At 36.4% G+C, this 22,706-nt stretch overlaps 1 protein-coding gene across 4 annotated transcripts in view; it reads right to left on the reverse strand.

The window, feature by feature from the left end:
- NSUN7 (NOP2/Sun RNA methyltransferase family member 7) overlaps positions 1-22,706 on the reverse strand; it is a 52,132-nt gene that overhangs the window by 18,860 nt on the left and 10,566 nt on the right. For all 4 annotated transcript variants that reach the window (XM_045474269.1, XM_045474270.1, XM_045474272.1 and 1 more), the window contains exons 4-8: positions 22,265-22,395; positions 10,148-10,300; positions 8,961-9,144; positions 7,194-7,404; positions 1,462-1,605 (exon numbers count right to left, since the gene is read on the reverse strand). In XM_045474269.1, the coding sequence (XP_045330225.1) occupies positions 1,462-1,605; positions 7,194-7,404; positions 8,961-9,144; positions 10,148-10,300; positions 22,265-22,395 (823 nt within the window). The remainder of the gene's footprint in view (positions 1-1,461; positions 1,606-7,193; positions 7,405-8,960; positions 9,145-10,147; positions 10,301-22,264; positions 22,396-22,706) is intronic.

Consider the following 22,706-nt stretch of genomic DNA (forward strand, 5'->3'; position numbering starts at 1 on the left):
AGCTGCTGTGTTTGAATCTGGGCTCTGACACTAGTCACATGGCCCTGGGACACTTCTACACCTCTGGGCCTCAGATTCTGTACTTGTAAAATGTAGAAGTAAGAGTACAGTATCCGTGGTTTTGCTTTCTGCAGTTTCAGTTACTGGAGGTCAACCACAGTCCTGGAAGCAGATAATCCTTTTTCTGCCGAATCAGCAGAAGATCACTAGGAACTTAAGGCTACATCATAGTGCCTACGTCACTCACTTGGCTTTATCTCATCATGGAGGTAGGCATTTTGTCATCTTACATCATCACAAGAAGGGTAAGTAGAGTACAGTAAGATATTTTGAAAAAGAAACCACATTCACATAACTTTCATTTCAGAATATTGTTATGACTGCTCTATTTTATTATTGTTGTTATTAGTATCTTACTGTGCCTGATTTATAAACTGAACTTTATCATAGGGGCATATGTGCAGGGAAAAATGTAGTATACATAGGGTTCAGTGATATCTATGGTTTCAGGCATCCACTAGGGGTCTTGCAACAAATCCCCACAGATAAGGGGAGACCACTGTAACTAACTCATTGAGTTCTTGTGAGGATTTGGTGAAATAAAGCAAAGTGCTTAGCTCAGTGCCTTATATATGAGTGCTCAATAAATGGTAATGTTAATATTTTATAATTTCTTAAAGAAGTAAAGTATTTCTAGAATTAATACTTAATCTGAAGTATTAATATCAGAAAACATACATACTAGGGATTATAGAAGTCTTGAGTTTGAAATAGTGTGATTATAATTTAATTAGGATCATTTTAGAGCACAGTCTGTAGAGTCTGGCTGATCTAAATTTGAATTCTAGCTCTGCGACTAACTAGAGCTTGTGTGACCTTATAAAAATGAATTAATCTTTCTGAGTCTCAGTATTTTCATCTATAAAATGCTGATAAATTTTAATATCTATATCTTGAGCACTGGTATATACCAGAAGAGCATACCGGCCAACATGTGTTCTGATTACCTACATCATTCCTATTATTAAATATTTTTAGGGCACCTGGGTGGCTCAGTCAGCTGAGCGTCTGACTTTGGCTCAGGTCATGATCTCATACTTTGTGAGTCGGAGCCCCACATAGGGCTCACTACTACAGTCAGCCTGTCAGTACAGAGCCTGCTTCAGACCCTCTCCCCACTCCTTCCCCCTCCCCCGCTTGTGCTCTTCCAAAAATAAATAAATATTAATAAATAAATAAACAATTTTAATATTCCCCCTTGCCCATATCACAAAGGATTGCTATAAGTATTCAATGAAACAATGAATGTAAAGTACTTTACACATTGTAAGTGCTCTATACATGGTAGCTATTCATTAATAAGATATATTTGATATGTCATTTTAGTGATTTTAAATAATTTTATTTTTGACATTTATCAACAAATTTCAATAATTTTTAAATGAAAATTTTTTAAAGTACCTTCATGCTCATTTAATATAAACTCCACTGGATTACTAACACCCAGTCCTGAGCAGCGAGGAAGCAGCAGAATCACTTTAACTTTCTGCAATCTATGATCCTTTGATTCAATGTTCAGAAATGCCTCATGAAGTATTTCAATATCTTGGAGGGAAAAAAACAGAACAATTAGTGCAAAAATATTCATTAAAAATCTTAATACAGTATGTAATTAGATCTATTTATCATTGTTCATTTTTTTTACTGTTTATTTATTTTGAAAGACAGAGCAAGCAGGAAAGGGGCAGAAAGACGGGGGGACAGAGGATCCAAAGCGGGCTTGGTGCTAACAGCAGAGAGCCAGATGCATGGCTCAGCCTCACCAACCATGAGATCATGACCTGAGCCGAAGCTGAAGTCAAACACTCAAATGACTGAGCCACCCAGACGCCCCTATCATTTTTCATTTTTAAATCCTCAGCCTCACAAAAAGTCATCTCATATAGTCAGAAAAGAGAGCTACTCTTCTGATAACTTATCAGAGATAACACATGAATTCTTTCTCCTTCACTTGAGAGAACAATTTTGAAATTTAAATATCTCCTACATAAAATATGATTTTTCATTCTGAACTTCAGATTACTTTTTTTTTTTTGAGAGAGAGAGAGAGAGAGAGGGCACAAGTGAGCGAGGGGCGGGGGAGGGGGGCAGAGAGAGAGAATCCCATCAGGGGCAGAGAAAGAGAGGGAGAGAGAGAGAGAAAGTGAGCAATAGAGAAGCAGGGCTTACCCAAAGCAGGGCTCACACACGCCTGAAGCAGGGCTTGAGCTCACCCAAAACAGAGCTCAAACCATGAGATCATGACCTGAGCCAAAATCAGATGCCTAACCGACCGAGCCACCTAGGTGCCCTGAACTTCAGATTCTTTTAAAATACTATGACATAGTGGAGGGAAATGGGCTTTGGGGGCAGAGACACCCAAGGATGACTTCCAACTTCGGTATTTACTAGCTGCGTGACTTAATCTCTCTGAGCCCCCATTTTCTTACTCATAAAATGGGATAACAATGCCTGCCTCATCTAATTGTGGTGAAGACTGAAATAAAGTAGTTTAGTATGGTGCCTAGCACATAGTAAATGCTCAGTGTTGGTTATTTCCCTTTCTCATTGTAATCTCCTTTTATATTCCATCTTCCTCAGAGAAAAAATGGGTATCAGTAGCATTTATGAGGCAGTCTAATGTTCCTTAAGGACTTTAGTTTAGTTGGAAGGAAGTCTGCCCTCACTGAGTATAATAATAATCTGTGCCCCTATCTTCAGGCCACCCCTCCACTTCTGCAATGACTCCCAGTCCCCTCACCTGCTAAGGAGTCATCACTAAAATTTTTCCCCCACCCCCTTTCTCTCGTCTGATCACCCTGTTCATCTTCCTATTCTGTCTGTTTTGAAACTGTTTTGTTTTTTTTTTAATCAGTGGGCCTTTTCCTTTTTTTTTTTCTATTTTTAACTTTCGATTGGAAAAGTTCAAACATACAAAAACACACATAAAAACATAATAAATTCTCAAGTACCCATCATGGAGATTCAACAGTGAACCATTCATGCTCAATCCTGTTTCATCTACATCTGTACCCACTTCCACCCCAACCCATATTATTTTAAATCTATAAATATTTCACCACATAGCTCTAAAAGAACTCCTTTAAAAATATAACCACACAAATTAAAAAAAATAAGAATTCCTTATCATCATTAAAAAATAATGGCATCCAATCATGGCTCAAATTTCCCCATAGTCTCACACATGACAAAAGTTTTTTACAATTTGTTTGAATCAGGATTTTTATAAAGTACATACATTGCAATTAGTTGATAAGCCTTATTTTAAATTTCTTCTTATTGATAGGTTCCCTTTCCATTTTTTTTTTACAACTTATTCCCTAATGAAACATGGTTATTTGTACTACGGACAGCTTTTCTACAGTCTGGATTTTGCTAATTGCTTCCCTAGAGTGTACTCTAACATGTTCCTGTGTTCTGTGCTTCTTATAACTTACTAGTTGGATCTTTAGAAGCTTAATTAGATTCTGGCTTTTTTTTTCTTTTTCTTTCCTTTTTTTGGTGTGTGTGGGGGGGGTGTGTGGAGAGAGTGGAGAGGGGAGCAAAACTACTTCACAAGTGATGTCATATTTATCCACTAAGTTATCTTTCTGGCACCAGCAAAGAGGTTGCAAAATAGACCTATTTTAATTCTGTCACCTATTTTAATTCTGTCATACCTTTTTCATATTAGCTAGAATACTTCTAAAAGAAGAAACTTCCCTTCCTCCACTGCTTGGTTACTTAGAGGTTCCTATTCTCTCTTGGTAACTAGGTAAAAATTCAGAGGGTAACTGGAAGTGAAATGCTGGGTCATTGGTATGTACATATTCAATTTTAGTGATTAATGCTAGCTTTCTAGAGTGATTGCACAAGTTTACAGTCCCATCAGCTGTGTTTGAGCCTTCCCAATGCTCTTTACCTTGCCAGTACATGGTACTGCCAATATTTTTCATTTTAATCATTCTGTGGACATGTGGCGGTAAATTGTGATTTTAATTGCATTTCCCTGATTAGTAATGGGATTGACGACTTTCACTTTTTTTTTTTTTTCCTTTTTGGCATTTGGATATCCTCTTTTGTGAAATGCCTGGTCATGTCTCTTGCACATTTTCCAGTTAGGTTGTCTATTCACTGTTAATTTGTAAGAATTTTTTATACACTGTGGATAAAAACTCTTCACTAGTTTATATGTTCCCTCTCTACAGTTTGCCTTTGCACTCTCTTAATCTTAATGCACAGAAATTTAAAATTTTTCAAAAGTTTACTACAGTCCAATTTATAAACCTTTTCTTTTCTGATTAGTGCTTTATGTGTCCTGTTTAAGAAATCTGCCAATCCCAGTCATTAAGTGTTTCTCCTATAATAAATTCTAGGAGACTCTAGATTTGTGTTGACGGTGTGAAGTACAGGTCAGTTTCATTTTTTCTACCCCCATTTACTGAAAAAAAAAAAAATCTCAGTAATCTACAGTGTCATGTGGATTGAACTCAATCCATGAAGATCAACTGGGAGAGAAAGGTCATCTTTATAAGAATTTTTCAGTTCATGAACGTGATTTATTCTTAGATTTGGTTAGGTCTTTGGTCTTTCAGTAATGGTCTATAGTTTTACGAGGAGGTTTTACACATCTTTTATTAGATGTACTCCTAAATGTGTTATGGTTTTTGGTACTATTATAAAAGATACCTGCTTCATTTTCAAATTTTCATTTTTGGTAGGTAGAAATTGAATTTGTATGCTGACTTTGTATCTATCAACCTTACAAAAATCATTTGTGAAATCTATAGTTTAGTTGTAGATTATTTTGGATTTTCCACATATATAACTATGTAACCTATTAATAAAAAACAGTTTTATTTCTTCCCTTCCAATTTTTATATCTTTTATTTCTTCCTTTCTTTTTTTACCATATTGCCTATGACTCACAATACAACATTGATTAGGAAGTTTGATGTTTTTGACGTTTTTATAAATAAGACTGTTTTCTTACTTTCACTGTTTGATTATCTATTACTAGTGTATAGAAATAATTGATTTTTTATATTTGTGTCTTTCAATTCATTGATTAGTTCTAATAGTTTTTTCATACAATTTTTTTAAGGATTTTCTATATACAGAGTATGTTTTCTGCTGGTTCTGGATAATTTTGCTTTATGCATTTTGAGATTATGTTATTAAGCACATACTACTTTCATACTCTTTCATTTTCCTGATGAACATGTTATAATTATATTTCTAGTAATGTTTCTTATTTAAATCTACTTTGTCAATAGCTCTTTTGTTGGTATATGTAATGTATATCTTTTTCTGTCCTTCTAAGTTTTTTTTATATCCTTCTATGTAAAGGGTTTCTCTTATAAACAAAAATATATTTATACATATATATTCTCTTATAAATATATATGTATAAAAATACATATATTTTTAAAGTATTTAATCTGTTTTCTATTTGTCTTACCTTTTTTTGTCTTACCTTTTTTATGTTAATTGGCATTTCAACTCCATATTCCATTTTCTTCCCCTTCTTAGCTATTAAACATTATTTAATTATTTGTATATTGACTGCCCCAGATATAACACATACCACTGACTTTCTGCTGACTTTAGAAATCTAACTGGTAGTTTCTTTCTGCGCTATGAATACGTTAATAGTTTTCTGGTTTCAGTTATTTCTGTTAAAAAGTTAAGTTTTTAGTTTTATTGCTTTTCCATTAAAGGTAATATATATTACCACCTGGGCTGCTTTGTCTTTGGTTTTCAGCAGTTATGCCACAATGTACCTAATATGTTTTCTATATATTTATTCTTACTGGAGTTCATAGGGCTTCTTGAATCTGTGGCTTCATTTCATCTATTTTGAAAAATTCCCAGCCTTGGGGCACTGGGTGGTTCAGGTGGTTAAGTGTCGACTTCAGCTCAGGTCATGACTTCATGGTTCCTGAGTTTGAGCTGTGCATCAGGCTCTGTGCTCACAGAGCTTGCACTCTGCCTCTCTCTCTCAAAAATAAATAAACATTTTTTTTTAATTAAAAAAAAAAGAAAAGGAAAAACTCCCAGCCTTAATTTCAAATATCATCTCTTAATTCATTTTCTCCTCTTTGTGTTCCCATCACAGCATATGGAAGATCACTGAATCACTGGGTCCCATGTGAGTTTTATGATCTTTTCCATATTATTAACCCTTTATTTCCCCTTGCTTCAGTCTGGACATTTTTGTGGTTTGTCAGTTAGCTTATTCTTTCTTTAGCTCTGCCTAATCTACTGTTAAATCTACTTCTTAATTTCACATGTTGTATTTTCTAGTTCTAGAATTTTCTTTTGACTTAAAAAAAATTACGGTTTCCAGTTGTCTACTGAAATTCTGAAACTTGGCATTTAGTCTCTTTAGCATATGTATCATAGTTATTTTAAAGTCCACATCTGATATCTCTAGTATCTGGTCCATTTGTGGGTTTGCTCCTATTGTAGTATTTTTCTCTTTATATCAGTCATATCTTTTCTTCCTGTTTGTCTTTTTTTTGGTTTGTTTTTTAATGACTGCCAGACATTGTATTTGAAAATAATTAGGAGATAATATGAGACCTAGGATGATGTTATTTTCTTCCAGAGGAAATTAACTTTTGCTTCTGGTAGGCAGCTACATCTGGCACTAACAATCCCAGATCACCTTAATCTGATGTGAATCTGTCAAAAGTTTTGCTTAGTTTTTCAGCCTCACTGAACCTATAATAAAATGTTATCTTTGGTCACAGCATGATCCAATGAAAAAGATTTTGCAAATAAGAAGCCTAAGGGACTTAGCTTCTAATCCTAGATATTAACACTGTCAAGCACTTCTTTGACTGTGCTCTTATATATTAAAGGATGATCATTTGTACCACCTACTTTAACTATTGTTTGAACTTCAAATTATACAGCAGCTAATGCCAAGCAATGTACCAAAGTGCCAATATATTCATTCATTTCAACTATAGTTGTTTAACCAATATTAAACAATGAGAAGAGCCTGGTATAATATGAATTAGTGAAGATTTTAAGAGTATAGTATATAAAGAGTTTTTATGTTACAAAAAGTAACAAATTCAAATATTTTTGACATTTCTAAATTTCATATAACATTAATTACCAAACAAATAAATATTTATACATACTTTTACATCCCATTTTTGTAAAAAGGTTCTTCAGGTCAGGATCCTTAGCTTGAGATTTTACTCCACACACAAATATTTTTGAGGTGTTATTATTTGTTAATATTGACATATGGGCAACTGTGTACCATGAACCTGTATTGACCATTAAGATATCATCATCCATATTTAATAAAGCCTTTACAGAATGGACAGCGAGACTTCGAGATTTGTCCTACAAGATAACGATATGATTAGAACTTCAAAGGGTTTGACAAGAGGCATGAACTGATTTCTTTTTGCTTAGGTAAAATAAGTACTTGGTAGGAGTGTTGAGATACCTAATCCTTTTGAATTTAAAACACCTTAATGTATGTTAGAATACAAAGTTAACAAAAATATCTGATATAAACAGATTTAAAACAAAGACCTGAACTTTGTTTAGCCTAGTTATCATTTAACTTTTATATAGTACTAAGACAATGCCAGAATCCCCAAAATGTAATTAATAGATTAGTGATATCCTACTGCAGCTCCCATTCTTACCCCTTGATGAAAACTCATCAGCTACTTCCATTCTTTCTTCCCCATTACACTATCATTTAAATTGCTGCTAGTTAACAGATATTACAAGACGGCTGACAAGCTTATAAAAGGGGGCTAGACAGATGAGTTTTTGTAGTTGATCTCAGTGCTCAGCAGGGTATCTACTGAATAAAGGCCAAGACATTCTACCCAAGAGTATGGATGCTGTCAAGGGATAAAACTTAAAAGAACAAGGTAAATCTGAGGCAAAAATTGGAATCTGAGGATTTTTCATTCTATTGAATCTAACTGTTTTTCATTCTGTTGAAACCACATTATTCCTCATATTCTCTCCCTACATTGATAGTCATCATATACCTCTTACAAATCAAGGCTCTAAGGCCATATTAAGGAAATAATGGGAAGGTATTACATATTGCATTTTCAAATTCAGGATGGTACAAGCATCTTCCCCAGAAATGGAAGGTAGAAAAGGTATCATTGCACTTTTTTTTTTTTTTTTTTTAGTTTATTTATTTATTTTGAGAGAGAATCAGAGATAGTGCAATTGGGAGGTTGGGCAGAGAGAGGGAAAGAGAGATTATCCCAAGCAGGCTCCAAGCTGCCAGCACAGAGCCCAATGAGGGGCTTGACCTCACAAAACTGTGAGATCATGATCTGAGCCAAAACCAAGAGTTGGACACTTAACTGACTGAGCCACCAGGTACCCCTCATTGCATTTTTTTTTAATCCTCCCTTGGAAGAGAAAACTACAGCCTTTCAGCTGCCAGCAATACAATTATCCCCATCTATAGAGTCTGAGAAGGAGAACATGTTCTTCATAACTTTACATGGGACAAAGATGCTAGAGTACAATAGGAACACTGATTGTAGGGGTACTAATTTTATTCAAGGTTGAAAATTAGGCTCTATTAACCTTTTTGATCATCTATAAAAATATAATCAGTTTGTTAGGGGTTTTTTAAGTGTTTTTTTTGTCGTTGTTGTTCATTTTGAGAGAGAAAGAGAAAGAGTGGGGGAAGGGCAAAAAGAGAGGGAGCGAGAGATTTCCAAGCAGGCCCTGTAAGCAGAGCCCAATAGTGCTTGATCTTACAAACCATGAGATCATGACCTGAGCCGAAATCAAGAGTTCAACATTTAACCCACTGAGCCACCCAGGTGCCCCGTGTTAGGTTTTATTTTTAAGTAGAGAGATTCTTTGAATAAGTAGGATTATTGAGAATCACAATGAAAGTAAATGTTTACCTGAAATATAAGTTTATAATCTTTGAAAAGATCTATATTTAGAAGATTATTTTTAAGATGAGATGGAAAAATTAAGACATCATAGCAATGTTGGTCCACAGCAAAGACTTTATCATCAATATGCAATACAGATTTGACTTTATTATAGCCTCTTTTCTTCAAACTATAATAAACTTCTTCAGGGCTGTAAATATGCAATATTAGGTTGTAATTAAAAATATATTAAAAATGCACTTAACATTACCATCTTTTTCCCAAAATAAAAAAAAAAGTATCACTGCATTTATTGCATCTAATGGAACTTATAATTTTAGCCAACAATAAGTTAAAAGATAATTAAAGACAGAAAAGTTAACATATTTATGTAATTACCATTTGGGAATTTGGTGTTTTTTAAAAAATTTTTATTTAAATTCTAGTTAGTTAACATACAGTGCAATATTGGTTACAGGAGTAGAATTTCAGTGATTCATAATTTACATATAACACCCAGTGCTCATCATAACAAGTGCCCTCCTTAATACCCATCACCCATCTAGCCCATCCCCCACACACCTCCCTCGATCAACTCTCAGTTTGTTCTCTATCATTAAGAGTCTCTTATGGTTTGTTTCCCTCTTCCCCCCCCCCCCCCCACTTCCCATGTGTTCATCTTTTTGTTTGTTTAAATTCCCCATATGAGTGAATTGTATGGTATTTGTCTTTCTCTGACTGACATTTTGCTTAGCATAATACCCTCTAGCTCTATTCATGTCATTGCAAATGGCAAGATCTCATTCTTTTTGATGGCTAAGTTATATTCCATTGTATCTGTATCCATTCATCAATTGATGGGCATTTAGTCTCTGTCCATAGTTTGGCTATCGCTGATAATGCTGCTATAAACATCGGGGTGTATGTACCCCTTCAAATCCAATTTTTGTATCCTTGGGGTAAATACCTAGTAGTGTAATTGCTGGATCATAGAGTAGTTCTATTTTTAACTTTTTGGGGAACCTCCATACTGTTTTCCAGAGACACTGTACCAGTTTTCAGGGAATTTGTTGATAAGATCCTGAACTAAATCATGATTTCCCAGTCACTCCCCTAGACATGCCCACCAAGGAGAAAGGTAGTATTTCTTATCACATTATTTAGAAAGGCAATCAACTTGAAATAAAAATAAAGGATTTGATTAAAACTCTTACCTGATTTTATAAGTATTTATCCAAGCATAAAGTGGCAAAGTGGAGGCCCTTAGTTCCTGGTTCCTAACTGTTTCTGGAAGAATGTGGAAAATTGAAAGGGCATCGTGTTTGATTCGACATCTTGCCAATGCTGCAGCCAATTTTATCTTAAAACTAGAGACAGAAAATCCATTTTTGGTGACTACTGCATTGAAGACAAGACTATCAATTTTCCACTAGAAAAATACACAAATTAGACTTGGAATTCTAACAACTATTTCTGTAATTCTACTTCAAATTTTCATAGTATAAAATAATATTTAAAATTAGAAATCCAAAAATCCTGCTTCCTTTTTTCATCTCTTTCTGTACAGATATGAATCTCCTCAGATATTTATCTCAATTGCTGATTGAAAGAAATTTTATACAGTGAAAGAGGTGTGGAATTTAGTCAGACAAATTTGAAGTTAAATTCAGTTTCTGTCACTTACTGTGTGACCTCAGGTTTATTAATGAATCTCTTTTCTCAGCCTGTTTTCTCATCTGTAGAACGTGGTCACATTACCTTAATGTGGTGATTACCAACCATGTGTGTAAAATACTCAGCACAGTGCCTGGCACATGGCAGATACTCATTATAGCTAGTTATTGTCATAGTTGCCAACAGTGTATTCTTTTTTTTTTTTTTTTTTTTTAAATTTTTTTTTTTTCAATGTTTATTTATTTTTGGGACAGAGAGAGACAGAGCATGAACGGGGGAGGGGCAGAGAGAGAGGGAGACACAGAATCGGAAACAGGCTCCAGGCTCTGAGCCATCAGCCCAGAGCCCGACGCGGGGCTCGAACTCATGGACCGCGAGATCGTGACCTGGCTGAAGTCGGACGCCCAACCGACTGCGCCACCCAGGCGCCCCTCCAACAGTGTATTCTTAATAAGATTAAGGAACTGTCATGAATCTGTATCATGTCCTTCCCAGTTCCGATGATCCCAGAACAAAAAACAGAGCAGAGCCCGATGTGGGGCTTGAACTTGTGAATCTGAGAAGAAATTAAGAGTCTGCCACTTAACCCAGGGAGCCACCCAGGTGCCCTGAGAGGATCCAAAGCAGGCTCTGCACGGACAGCAGAGAGCCCAATATGGGGCTCAAACTCAGCTCAAACTCACAAAATGTGAGATCATGACCTGAGCCAAAGTCAGACACTTAACTGTCTGAGCCACCCAGGCACCCATTTTTATTTTTTTTTTAATGTTTATTTATTTATTTTGAGAGAGAGAGAGAGCGTGTATAGGTGAGCACAGAGGAGGGGCTGAGAGAGAGGGAGAGAAAGAATCCCAAGCAGGCTCCACACCACCAGGGCAGAGCCAGACACAGGGCTCAATCTCATGTACCATGAGATCATGACTCAAGCCAGAATCAAGAGGTGGATGCTTAACCAACTGAGCCACCCAGGTGCCCCTATTTTTTTTTATATTTGTTTATTTGTTTATTTTTGAGAGAGAGTGTGTGTGCACACAAGCAGGGGAGGGGTAGAGGGAGGGAGGGAGGGAGGGAGGGAGGGAGAGAGAGAGAGAGAGAGCGAAAATCTTAAGAAGGCTCCATGTCCAGTGCAGAGACTGATGCAGGGCCCAATCTTATGACCCTGAGATCATGACCCGAGCAGAAATCAAGAGTCAGAAACTGAACTGACGGAGCTCAGACTGTGAATTTTAATATAATTTAATCACACAAAAATAATTTAAAGTATATATACAGATATTAAGATTTTTGTATAAATACACAATATCAGATTGAGGATAAAGACCAAATCCAAATGCTATTAAGATAACCAGACATGTATTACATTTATAAATGAAACATCCTGTGGTTACTAAAAAACTTCTTCCACAGGTGTAGGTGGACTGCAATGATGAAAATGGAAGCAAAAACCATTCTCAACATTCTGGATCCAGAAGTCCACCTCCTGCTATAATTTGAACGTTATCACAGAGGGTTGCCTAATTACCTCTGTTTGCTAGGAAACAGCCAAAGCTGTCTTTCTATATGTTAAATTGTAGTTATGTAATTTCTAAGCTTACATCCAAAATGAACTCATTAGCTACAAGACGGAATCTAAACTCTTTATCATGATACACTAGGATATTAATAATTTAACCTGAACCAACTCTTCAGTCCTCAGTTTCCACATTCCCACCACTCCCATCCACAAATCTGGCCACACATGGAACTATTTTTGCCCCTCTTAATAGCACACCACATCCCTTCTTCCTCTCCCTCTGCCATTCTCTCCCTCCGTCTCTCCAGACAGTATGGTTTGGACTCTGCAATCAGACTACCTGGATTCAAATTCTGGTTCCACCAATTGCTAGCTACATGACATCAGATAGGTTATTTAGCTTTTCTAAGCACTAGGAATTAGGAACTAATATCTAACTTACAGAATTGTAGCCAAGATACTTTTGAAAATGTACTTCCAAGTCAAGCTATTCAAGAAGTGATAATAATTAACATGCCTATTCTTTTAATATTGTTAACTAAGAAGTGTGATCAAACCTGGGCTTCCACCCTTATGTAACTTATAATTTGGTGGTATAATAGACGTATAAACGATTAGAGCACAACGTGATGAATGTTGTAAGATACACAGATAAAGAACAAATTGAATGTATCAAAAAAGAACAAAAATCAGCCCAAAGTGACTTCTAAGAGAAGGAGAAACTTGAACTATTAAAGGAGGAACAAGAGTTTTCCAGACCACAAAAGGAGAAAAGACACACAGAAGGCAGAGTACAATAAAGATACAGAGATGTTAAACGGCAAAGCATACTTGTAGAATATGGGGTGGTGAGAGATCCAGGCCTCAAATTACCAAAAATCTTATATACCCATGCATGGGAAGTGGGAATGTTTTCTGTTGGAAATGGAAGGCCATTTAAGAATAGAGAAATATCAATTAATTCATGAACAAATATTTTCTTCCTTACTATATTCCAGGTACTGTTTTATGTCCCAGAAACATAGGGATAAGCAAGGAAGACACTGTTCCTGATATCACAAAATGTAGAGTCTGGTAAGGGGAGACAAAGCAACTAATTTTCAATGTCATAAGTATTTATGACAAAGGAAGGCAGGATACTCTCGTGATTCAATGGGAGTCAAGGAAAGTTTCCCAGGAATCACATTTAGGCTAAGCCATAAGGGTAGAAGTAGGAGTTAGCCAGGAATAAGGGATGAGGGGGTATGTGAGACAAGCTGTCCAGTGTTCCAAGTAGAAGAAGCATCATATATGAAAAAGTATCTGCCAATTCTGAAATACGTGCCTGAGAAGTTGAGAGATATGCAGAGCTAAAGACAACTCATTGGCCATAGGGAACAAAAATGGAAATCTGAGGCATGCCAACTTTATGGGAGGGGGGCTTTGATAATGTCCTCGGGCTTTGAACTGGGTCACCAAAAGACAACCCCAGGAATAAAGTAAAAAGGAATAACTGGCCTTCACAAGGAATGAAGCCCAGCTTCCAATCATTTCAACCGCAGAATACTAAGTCACCTGGGTTTGTTAGTGCCCCAGGTCTAGTTGCAGCCTTCCAGTAGCAAAAGTATATGCTGCTTCTAAAGGAAGGTAACAGTATCCTAGGCCTCAAATGAAATAAACATATACAATATCAAATTATACCTAATACAGTATGTCCCAAAAAACTTTAAATCTAATAATAATGGCAAAAAGAATTATTCCCAATGCTTCCATTAATTATTTTATGTAATTAGAGGTTTATTGGATTTCTAAACATAATAAAGGAGTTGCAGTATTTTTCAGAAAAAAAAGGGGGGTATACCATTTTCATATTTATTCCTATAGACCACTGGAAAAACATAATTAAGAGAAAAAATGGATAGAAGGTAAACAGAAATATGTTCTAATATATTTAGATAATACATAAATACAAAAGAAAATATCCAAATCACTTGCTTATAATAGGTTTTATTCTCTTATTTTTCATAAGAAACCATGTGGGTTATTTTGAATAAGTCAGTGATGATTCATGATGTAGTGGAGAAATGCAATTTGCTAAGGATAAAATAACAATGAAAAGCCTATATTTCAGGAATATCATGTCTCTGTCACAACCACACAGGTGAGAAAAGGCATATTTCCTATATGTTTTTGTGTTGCTTTTCCTAAGTCAGGGAATGTTATTCTGACTAGCAGCTGATCATGGTGGGGCTATGATTATACCTAGTTAATGGGAAGTTCTTGCCCTTAGCAGACACATTTAGCATATCAATGTTTCCTTTTATAGTAGAAACCTACTGGTTTGCACTCTAAGGGCTGCTGCTTTCCTTCTGGGAATAGAAATCCCCCTCTCCTGAAAATGTTCCTTTCCTCCTTCTAGTCATACAATTTTCTTGGAAGGTGTCCCTAAGTGACTCAGTCTCCTTGGCCACAGCTGATTGGCAGAGGGTGGGCACTTGACTCAAGGCAGGGTCAAGCAATTTTTGGATGTAGCAAGAGAGAATCAAGCCAGTCTTTCTAGTGTTTGGTGCTGTAAGATGTAAAGCTCCTGAGTTGTCAGCAGCCAAGTTTCCCAATCCAGGAACAAAGAAAGAGAAAAGAATGAAGCCAAAGCACACAGAGCAGTGACTACAGTCAAAGAGGATCCTGATCATAATTAAGTCACAGGACTGAGTAGAAGCATAGCCACATCACTGCCCTTTCTGCCATTTCAATGTTCAATCCTTCATGAAATACCTTATAATAAATTCTTTCTTTTGTCAAATCTTGTTTGAGTTGGGGTCCTATCAGTTGGCAGAACAGAATCCTAATACACCATTTTCCTTCAATTTATTTACTTATTATTTTTTAATTGATGTATACTTGACATATAATATCCTATTAGTTTCAGGTATATATCATTTGACATTATGAAATGATCCCCATGTTAAGTCTAGTTATCTGTCACCAAACAAAGTTATTAGAATATTATTGACTATATTCCCTATGCTATATATTATATCCTCGTGACTTATTTATTTTATAACTGGAAGTTTATATTTCTTAATCCCCTTCACCCATTTTGCTCACCCCAATCCCTCCTCTGGTAACCGATATTTTGTTTTCTGTATCTATAAGTCTATTTTTGTTTTTTGTTTGTGTGTTCACTTGTTTTAAATTTTAGATTCCACATATAAGTGAAATCATATGGTATTTGTCTTTGATTTATTTCACTTAGCATAATACCCTCTAGGTCCATTCATGTAGTTGCAAATGGCAATAGTTCATTCTTTTTTTTAACTTATTTGAGAAAAAGAGCGCACACAAGCAGGGGAGAGGGGCAGAGGGAGAAAAAGAGAATCTTAGGCAGGCTCCATGCTCAGTGTGGAGCCCTACGTGGGGCTCTATCCTATGACCCTGGGATCATGACCTGAGCCAAAATCAAGTTGGACTTGATTCAACTGGGTGGTTCAACTGAGCCACCCAGGTGCCCCAAGACTTCATTCTTTTTTATGGCTGAGTTTTTATATATATATAAATCATATATATGGCTGAGCTCACATTATATATGTGTGTGTATATATCTTACATCTTAATTCATCTATTGCTTCCGTATCTTGGCTACTGTAAATAATGCCGCCATGAATACAAGGGAGCATGTCTCTTTGAATTGGTGTTTTCATTTTCTTTGGGTAAAGATCCAGAATTGGAATTGCTGGATCATATAGTAGTTCTATTTTTATTTTTTAAGGACCCTTCACAGTGTTTTACATAGTGGCACACTAATTTACATTCCCACCAAGAGCATATAAGGATTCCCTTTTCTCCGCATCCTTGCCAACACTTGTTATTTTTTGTCTTTTTGATAATTCCCAATCTGACAGGTGTCAGGCATCTCATGATGGTTTTGAATTACATTTCTCTGATGAGTAGGCTGTTGAACATCTTTTCATGTGCCTGTTGGCCATCTGTTTGCCTTCTTTCGGAAAAATGTCTGTTCAAGCCCTTTCCACTTTTTTAAATCAGTTGTATTTTTTTTATATTAAGTTGTGTAAGTTCTTTATACATTTTTGACATTAACCTCTTATTGGATGTGTGATTTGCAAATATCTTCTCCCATTTAGTGGCTTGCCTTTTTATTGATGATTTCTTTCTCTGTGCAAAAGCTTTTATTTACTTTGGCTTTTGTTTATTTGTTTTAGTTTTTGTTACCCTTGCCTGAGGAGACTCGTCCAAACAAATATTGCTGATAAGCCAAAGAGCTTACCGCCTATGTTTTATTCTAGGAGTTTTATGGTTTCTGTTCTTACATTCAAGTCTTTAATCCATTCCAAATTTATTTTTGTGTATTGTGTTTATCTGTTTCCCTTTAAATATTAATTGAATATTTTCTTAATGCCAAAAATAATTCAATTGCCTGAATTTCCCCTATGAATATAAAATCAGACATCATACTGACAACTGTTTCAGAATATTCACTAATTAAGTGAAATAGCCTAAGAATTTCCAAAGAAGGTGTGGAAAGAATATGAGATATAAAAACCCGTGAACAGGGGTGCCTGGCTGGCTCAGTCAGAAGAGCATGCAACTCTTGATCTCAGGGTTGTGAATTCGGGTCCCACATGGGGTGTAGAGATTGCTTAAATAAATTTTAAAAAACTTAAAAAAAATTTTTTTTTAAACAAGCCCATGGGGCGCCTGGGTGGCTCAGTCAGTTAAGCGTCCGACTTTGGCTCAGGTCATGATCTCACGGTCCGTGAGTTCGAGCCCCGCGTCGGGCTCTCTGCTGACAGCTCAGAGCCTGGAGCCTGTTTCCGATTCTGTGTCTCCCTCTCTCTCTGACCCTCCCCCGTTCATGCTCTGTCTCTCTCTGTCTCAAAAATAAATACACATTAAAAAAAAAAAAAAAAAAAAACAAAAAAAAAAAAAAACAAGCCCGTGAACAAGTATTCAGGGAGTATTTTGGCAAATGAGAAACTGGGAATGAAAGAATTGGGGAAGACAAGAAAAGGGATATATCTGAGCAAATGTAATTTATCCCCTAAGTGCCTGATTGGTTTTAACATTCATAAATCATTCAATATAAATTACCTTACCACTTTAATAGAATAAAGAAGGAAAGACAAATGATCATCCAACCTTCCAAAATTCTGATCTCCGTTTTCCTAGTGAGACTACCGTTTTCCTCTTGGGACCCCCCTTCCTGTACTTCAGTTGGAAAGTACCTTGAGGCATAAAGCCAGGACTGTTCTAATGCTTACCTCATTTGGTGTCATTTTCTCAGGGATCAAGTTTCTGTGCTGCTTCTTGTCTAATGCCCAAAATCTTTGCCTCATATATTTTGTCCAGTTTTCTAGTTGTTTACAGTAAGTCTAACCCAAGATACTCTCTCATGACCAAATAATTTATATTTAAAAAATATCACTCTACCTGCCATGGAGAACAGATCGCGGGAAGGAATGAGTTATAGGCAGGGAAATCAATGATGAAGCTAGTGTAGTAAGCTGGTGGCTTGGAAAATTGCAATGTAGTCGTGGAAAAGGAAAGAAGTAGATCATGAAGCATGTTTTCCAAATGGAGTTACAGCATTAGGTATGGTATGGGCACAGGGATGGGGAGGAAAGAAGAATCAAGGATGTGTCTAGGCAGATGTTGGCACCTGAATGTAATGTGGGAGATTTCAGGATGAGTAGTTTTGGGTGGTTTGGGAGGATAGACTACTAACTTTTTCCCCTGCTGCTGCCTCTCTAGTCTTTCACTGCTCATTCTCCAATTCTGCCTCACAAAAGTCCAACAAATTATTTGGCAGGAAGATTTCTGGGCTAGTGTGAGGGCATGGGAAATAAGAAAGGAAGAGGTTGTGGTATCTTTTTATTTAACCCGTGCACATAGTATTAAAAACATAATTGATTTTATACAAGGAAGGAGTTCATAAGGACTCTGCATATGTCAAAAATGATAATACGTGTCATCTTGGATTATATCTCCAAAGCCATGAATAAATGAAGGAAAAGATACAAGTTGGTCCATAGAATATAAAACACAAGGATCTCTGGTAGAGACAATAACAACAAAGATCAAGCAGAATTTTCATAAGAAAGAAATCATTCTTATTCAGTTTCTTGCTAAATAATTACTTCCTCTCTCACCTCCTAAAATTAGTTTTTATCCCCTCACTAGAAACTTAGTAAGGTACCTTTTAAGCTGACAATGGGGAAAACAGCACCCAGCCCTAAACCCCAGAAGATCTACAGAGGTTGAGCTACAGGTCAATGTCCTGTCTGAGTTCAGAATCCCACTCTATTGGCTGCCGGGGATTGGCCCAAAGGAAGGCACCTGAACCACACGGAGCCAATCAAATTCCTGGGGGAGCTAGAATTTAGAATTGGTGTATGGAGATGATAAAATAAGTTAGTCTACATGAAGATACTACAAGACAGCTGTAACATGTAAGCTCAGGAACTGGGGTGCAAGAGTAGGGCTTTTTCCATGTAGACTAGAGAAGCACAGAGGCAGATAGGAAGAGAAAAAGAGAATGAAGCAGATACTAAGAGAGAAGCAGAGATAAAAAGATTGAAAGGACTTCAAGCTGTATTACAAACTGTAATACATGTACAACTGTACTCATCAAGACAGTCTGCTACTGCCACAAAAACAGACACTCAGATCAACAGAACAGAATAGAAACCCAGAAATGGACCCTCAAATGTATGGCCAACCAGTCTTTGACAAAGCAGGAAAGAATATCCAATGGAACAAAGACAGTCTCTTCAGCAAGTGGTGCTGGGAAAACTGGACAGCAACACGCAGAAAAATGAACCTGGACCACTTTCTTACACCAGACACAAACATAAACTCAAAATGGATGAAAGACCTAAAGGTAAGACAGGAAACCATCAAAATCCTCAAGGAGAAAGCAGGCAAAAACCTCTTTGACCTTGGCTGCAGCAACTTCTTACTCAACATGTCTCCAGAGGCAAGGGAAACAAAAGCAAAAATGAACTATTGGAACCTCATCAAGATAAAAAACTTCTGCACAGAGAAGGAAACAATCAGCAAAACTAAAAGGCAACCGACAGAATGGGAGAAGATATTTGCAAATAACGTATCAGATAAAGGGTTAGTATCCAAAATCTATAAAGAACTTATCAAACTCCACACCCAAAAAACAAATAATCCAGTGAAGAAATAAGCAAAAGACATGAATAGACACTTCTCCAATGAAGACATCCAGATGGCCAACTGACACATGAAAAAATGCTCAACATCACTCATCATCAGGGAAATACAAATCAAAACCACAAGGAGACACCACCTCACCCTGTCAGAATGGCTAACAATAACAACTCAGGCAAGGACAAATGTTGGCGAGGATGCGGAGAAAGAGGATCTCTTTTGCACTGCTGGTGGGAATACAAACTGGTGCAGCCACTCTGGAAAACAGTATGGAGTTTCCTCAAAAAACTAGAAACAGAACTACCCTATGACCCAGCAATTGCACTATTAGGTATTTATCCAAGGGATACCAGTATGCTGTTTCAAAGGGACACATGCACCCCCATGTTTATAGCATCACTATCAACAATAGCCAAAGTATGGACAGAGTCCAAATGTCCATCGATGGATGAATGGATAAAGAAGACGTGGTATATATATATTGTGTATACACACACACACACACACACACACACACACACAATGGAGTATTACTTGGCAATCAAAAAGAATGAAATCTTTCCATTTGCAACTACCTGGATGGAACTAGAGGGTATTATGCTAAGCGAAATTAGAGAAAGACAAATATCATGTGACTTCACTCATATGTGGAATTTAAGAAACAAAACAGATGAACATAAAGGAAGGAAGACAAAAATAATATAAAAACAGGGAGGGGGACAAAACATAAGAGACTCTTAAATATGGAGAACAAACAGAGGGTTACTGGAGGGGTTGTGGAAGGGGGGATGGACTAAAGGGGTAAGGGACATCAAGGAATCTACTCCTGAAATCATTGTTGCACTATATGCTAACTAACTTGGATGTAAATTAAAAAGTAACAATAATAAAAAGATTAAAAAGCAGAGATAAAGAAAGTCCTAATCTTTCCAATTCCTGATTTCATTCTCTTTCTGAGTCTTTGACTTACATGATACATCCCAGTATCTTTATCATTTTTGCTCAAACTAACTGAAGATGGCTTCTGTTACTTGAAAGCTGAGACTCTTGATTAAAACACTCTGGTGGTATCTTTATACATGTATACTGCTCTACGATTCTCTGCAATTCAATCACTATACATGCATTTCTCCTATAGCATATTATGAATTAAATATACTATGAATTGGTTAATTTGGTAAACCGATCAATTTGTAAGATTTGCATTATATAAGCCTTTATTGGTTTGTGTAAGGGGAAACACTATTGCACTGACAAGAATGTAACCGGTATGTGTCAAGGCAGGAGGTAGCATGGTATAGTGGGGAAAGGGAAAAGTCTGGGGAATCAGGAATCCTTAGACAGCAGGATCTTCTGGTTCCTCTGGCCTCCTGAGCCACGGTCTTTGCTTGTCCTATTCATACCTGTCTTGCTAGCATTCAGCTAAAAGTCTGCAGCTGCTGAAAGCATAGTCTGGTCTTTCTTAGTTGGTTAGAGCCCTATGGCTTTCCTGGCTGACCCAGGCTAAACTCAGCTCTCATTAGGCTCACCGAGACTAAGATGGGGCTTCCATCAATGTCTCCCGAGTCCTGCTAAGTCAAACAGAAACTGAGAGAAGCTCAGCAAACCTGAAACTTTGAGCCTGTCCCATGGCATATTGCCCCACCAATTTTTCTCTGATGTACTTGTACCCATCTTGGACACCTGTGGTTGGAGGCAGGTTACCCACTAGTGAGATGGGCAGTGAGGTGGTTACCCAAAAACCCACACAGTAAACAGGGGTGAGATCTTACTTATCTAACACAGAGGGCATGTACCTCTGAATGCTCTTGCTGTTTGCCGTCTTAAAATTTCTTATGGCTACATCTGACATGAGATATGACTGTGTCTTATCTTTAATCTTCCAGAGTACATCAACCAAACCTCACTATCCTAAGTGGAAGGAGTAGTAGCATATAAATGGTTAACACTTGGACTCTGGAATCCACCTTCCTGAATTTGAATCTGGCTACTCCCTTCTCCGATCTATAGCAATAGGTAGGTTCCTGTAACCTGTCTATGCCTCAGTTTTTCCATGTGTCAAAATACAGGTTGCTAACAGTATCCTCCTCGTATGTTGTTATTAACAAGAGCTCCTTACAACAGTGATTGACACATATTAAGTGCTCAGTAAATGTAAGCTATTATTATTACACCGTTCTTAATCCTCTGGTCTCAGCCTTCAATAATTTAAATGAAACTGCTTGGATTTCCCATAACAATATAAAATCAGATATCCTACTGATAACTGTTTCAGATTATTTACTAGGTAAAAATCTTCCTACAAGATTGTTGTTGTTGCTATATTCTGCTTTCCATTAAGGTTCAACAACACGATAACAAAAGCCCTAACCACAGTAGCACTTAACATTTATTGACCATCTACCATGTGTGTGGCTCTAAGCTAAGCATTTTGCATGCATTTGTTTAATTAATTTTCCGAACGACCTTTTTAGGTAGGTACTATTATTATCCCCATGGCAGGTTTCTGCCAATATTTAGGCTAAAAAGAAAACAAATTTAAATTTAAAACATGTTTGTTTTTCTTAACTATGTTGAAGATTTTTTTTTTTAATTTGTCCAAGTAGTGGAATTTTCTCATTTGATACACGTTAGATTTTTTTTTAAAGAGCTGTAAACAAAGGTAAGTAAATAAATAATAGGTGTTTCAAATGAAGTTTAATTTATGTATGTGCTAAAACATTACTAGGAATTTTTCATGATTTTCCAAATACTTACAAGTTGGATCTTACAGTTCAAGCTTTCAAAAACAACTTGATTTTAAACAGAATGTTTAACCTGTTCAAGGCTGTTTGTAAAGGAACTCAAGACACATGAACTTTTATATATTTTCCCCATAAATTTCTGAAACTTATCTACACATTATACCGTATACCAATGAAAATACTAATAATTATTTCATAGAAAACATCCTTTGCACTTGTACAATTACCTGTTAAGAAGGTTCTCTACTTCTTGAACTTCTGCTATGGGTTCTTCATTATCAGAAAGGAAACGAGCTTGAAATTTTCTATCTTGAAAATCATACAGCATCACAATAATAAGACTGCTCAAATGATCTGGCTACCAGGGGGAAACATACATAAAGAAAAGTATACAAACAACATCTATAGTAATATTTTCCATTCCACTATGTTTTCATGAGAGAACAGAAATATGACTATTTTTACACAGCCTGGTTGTATTGGTAGAGAACTTGCAAATAGAAAAAAAAACAATAAAAAAAATAAACCATTTTAAAGAGACAATATTTGGTATGTTCATCACAATGAAAGGACTACGATCAGTATTAGAAGTAGGAGAGAGTTCAGGATGTATTCTGAAGGTCTCAGCAGTAAGCAAACTAGTTGGATTTAAATCTAAAGGCTTTTTAA

The sequence above is a fragment of the Leopardus geoffroyi genome, chromosome B1, assembly GCF_018350155.1.
Source record: "Leopardus geoffroyi isolate Oge1 chromosome B1, O.geoffroyi_Oge1_pat1.0, whole genome shotgun sequence".
NCBI classification, from domain to species: Eukaryota; Metazoa; Chordata; class Mammalia; order Carnivora; family Felidae; genus Leopardus; species Leopardus geoffroyi.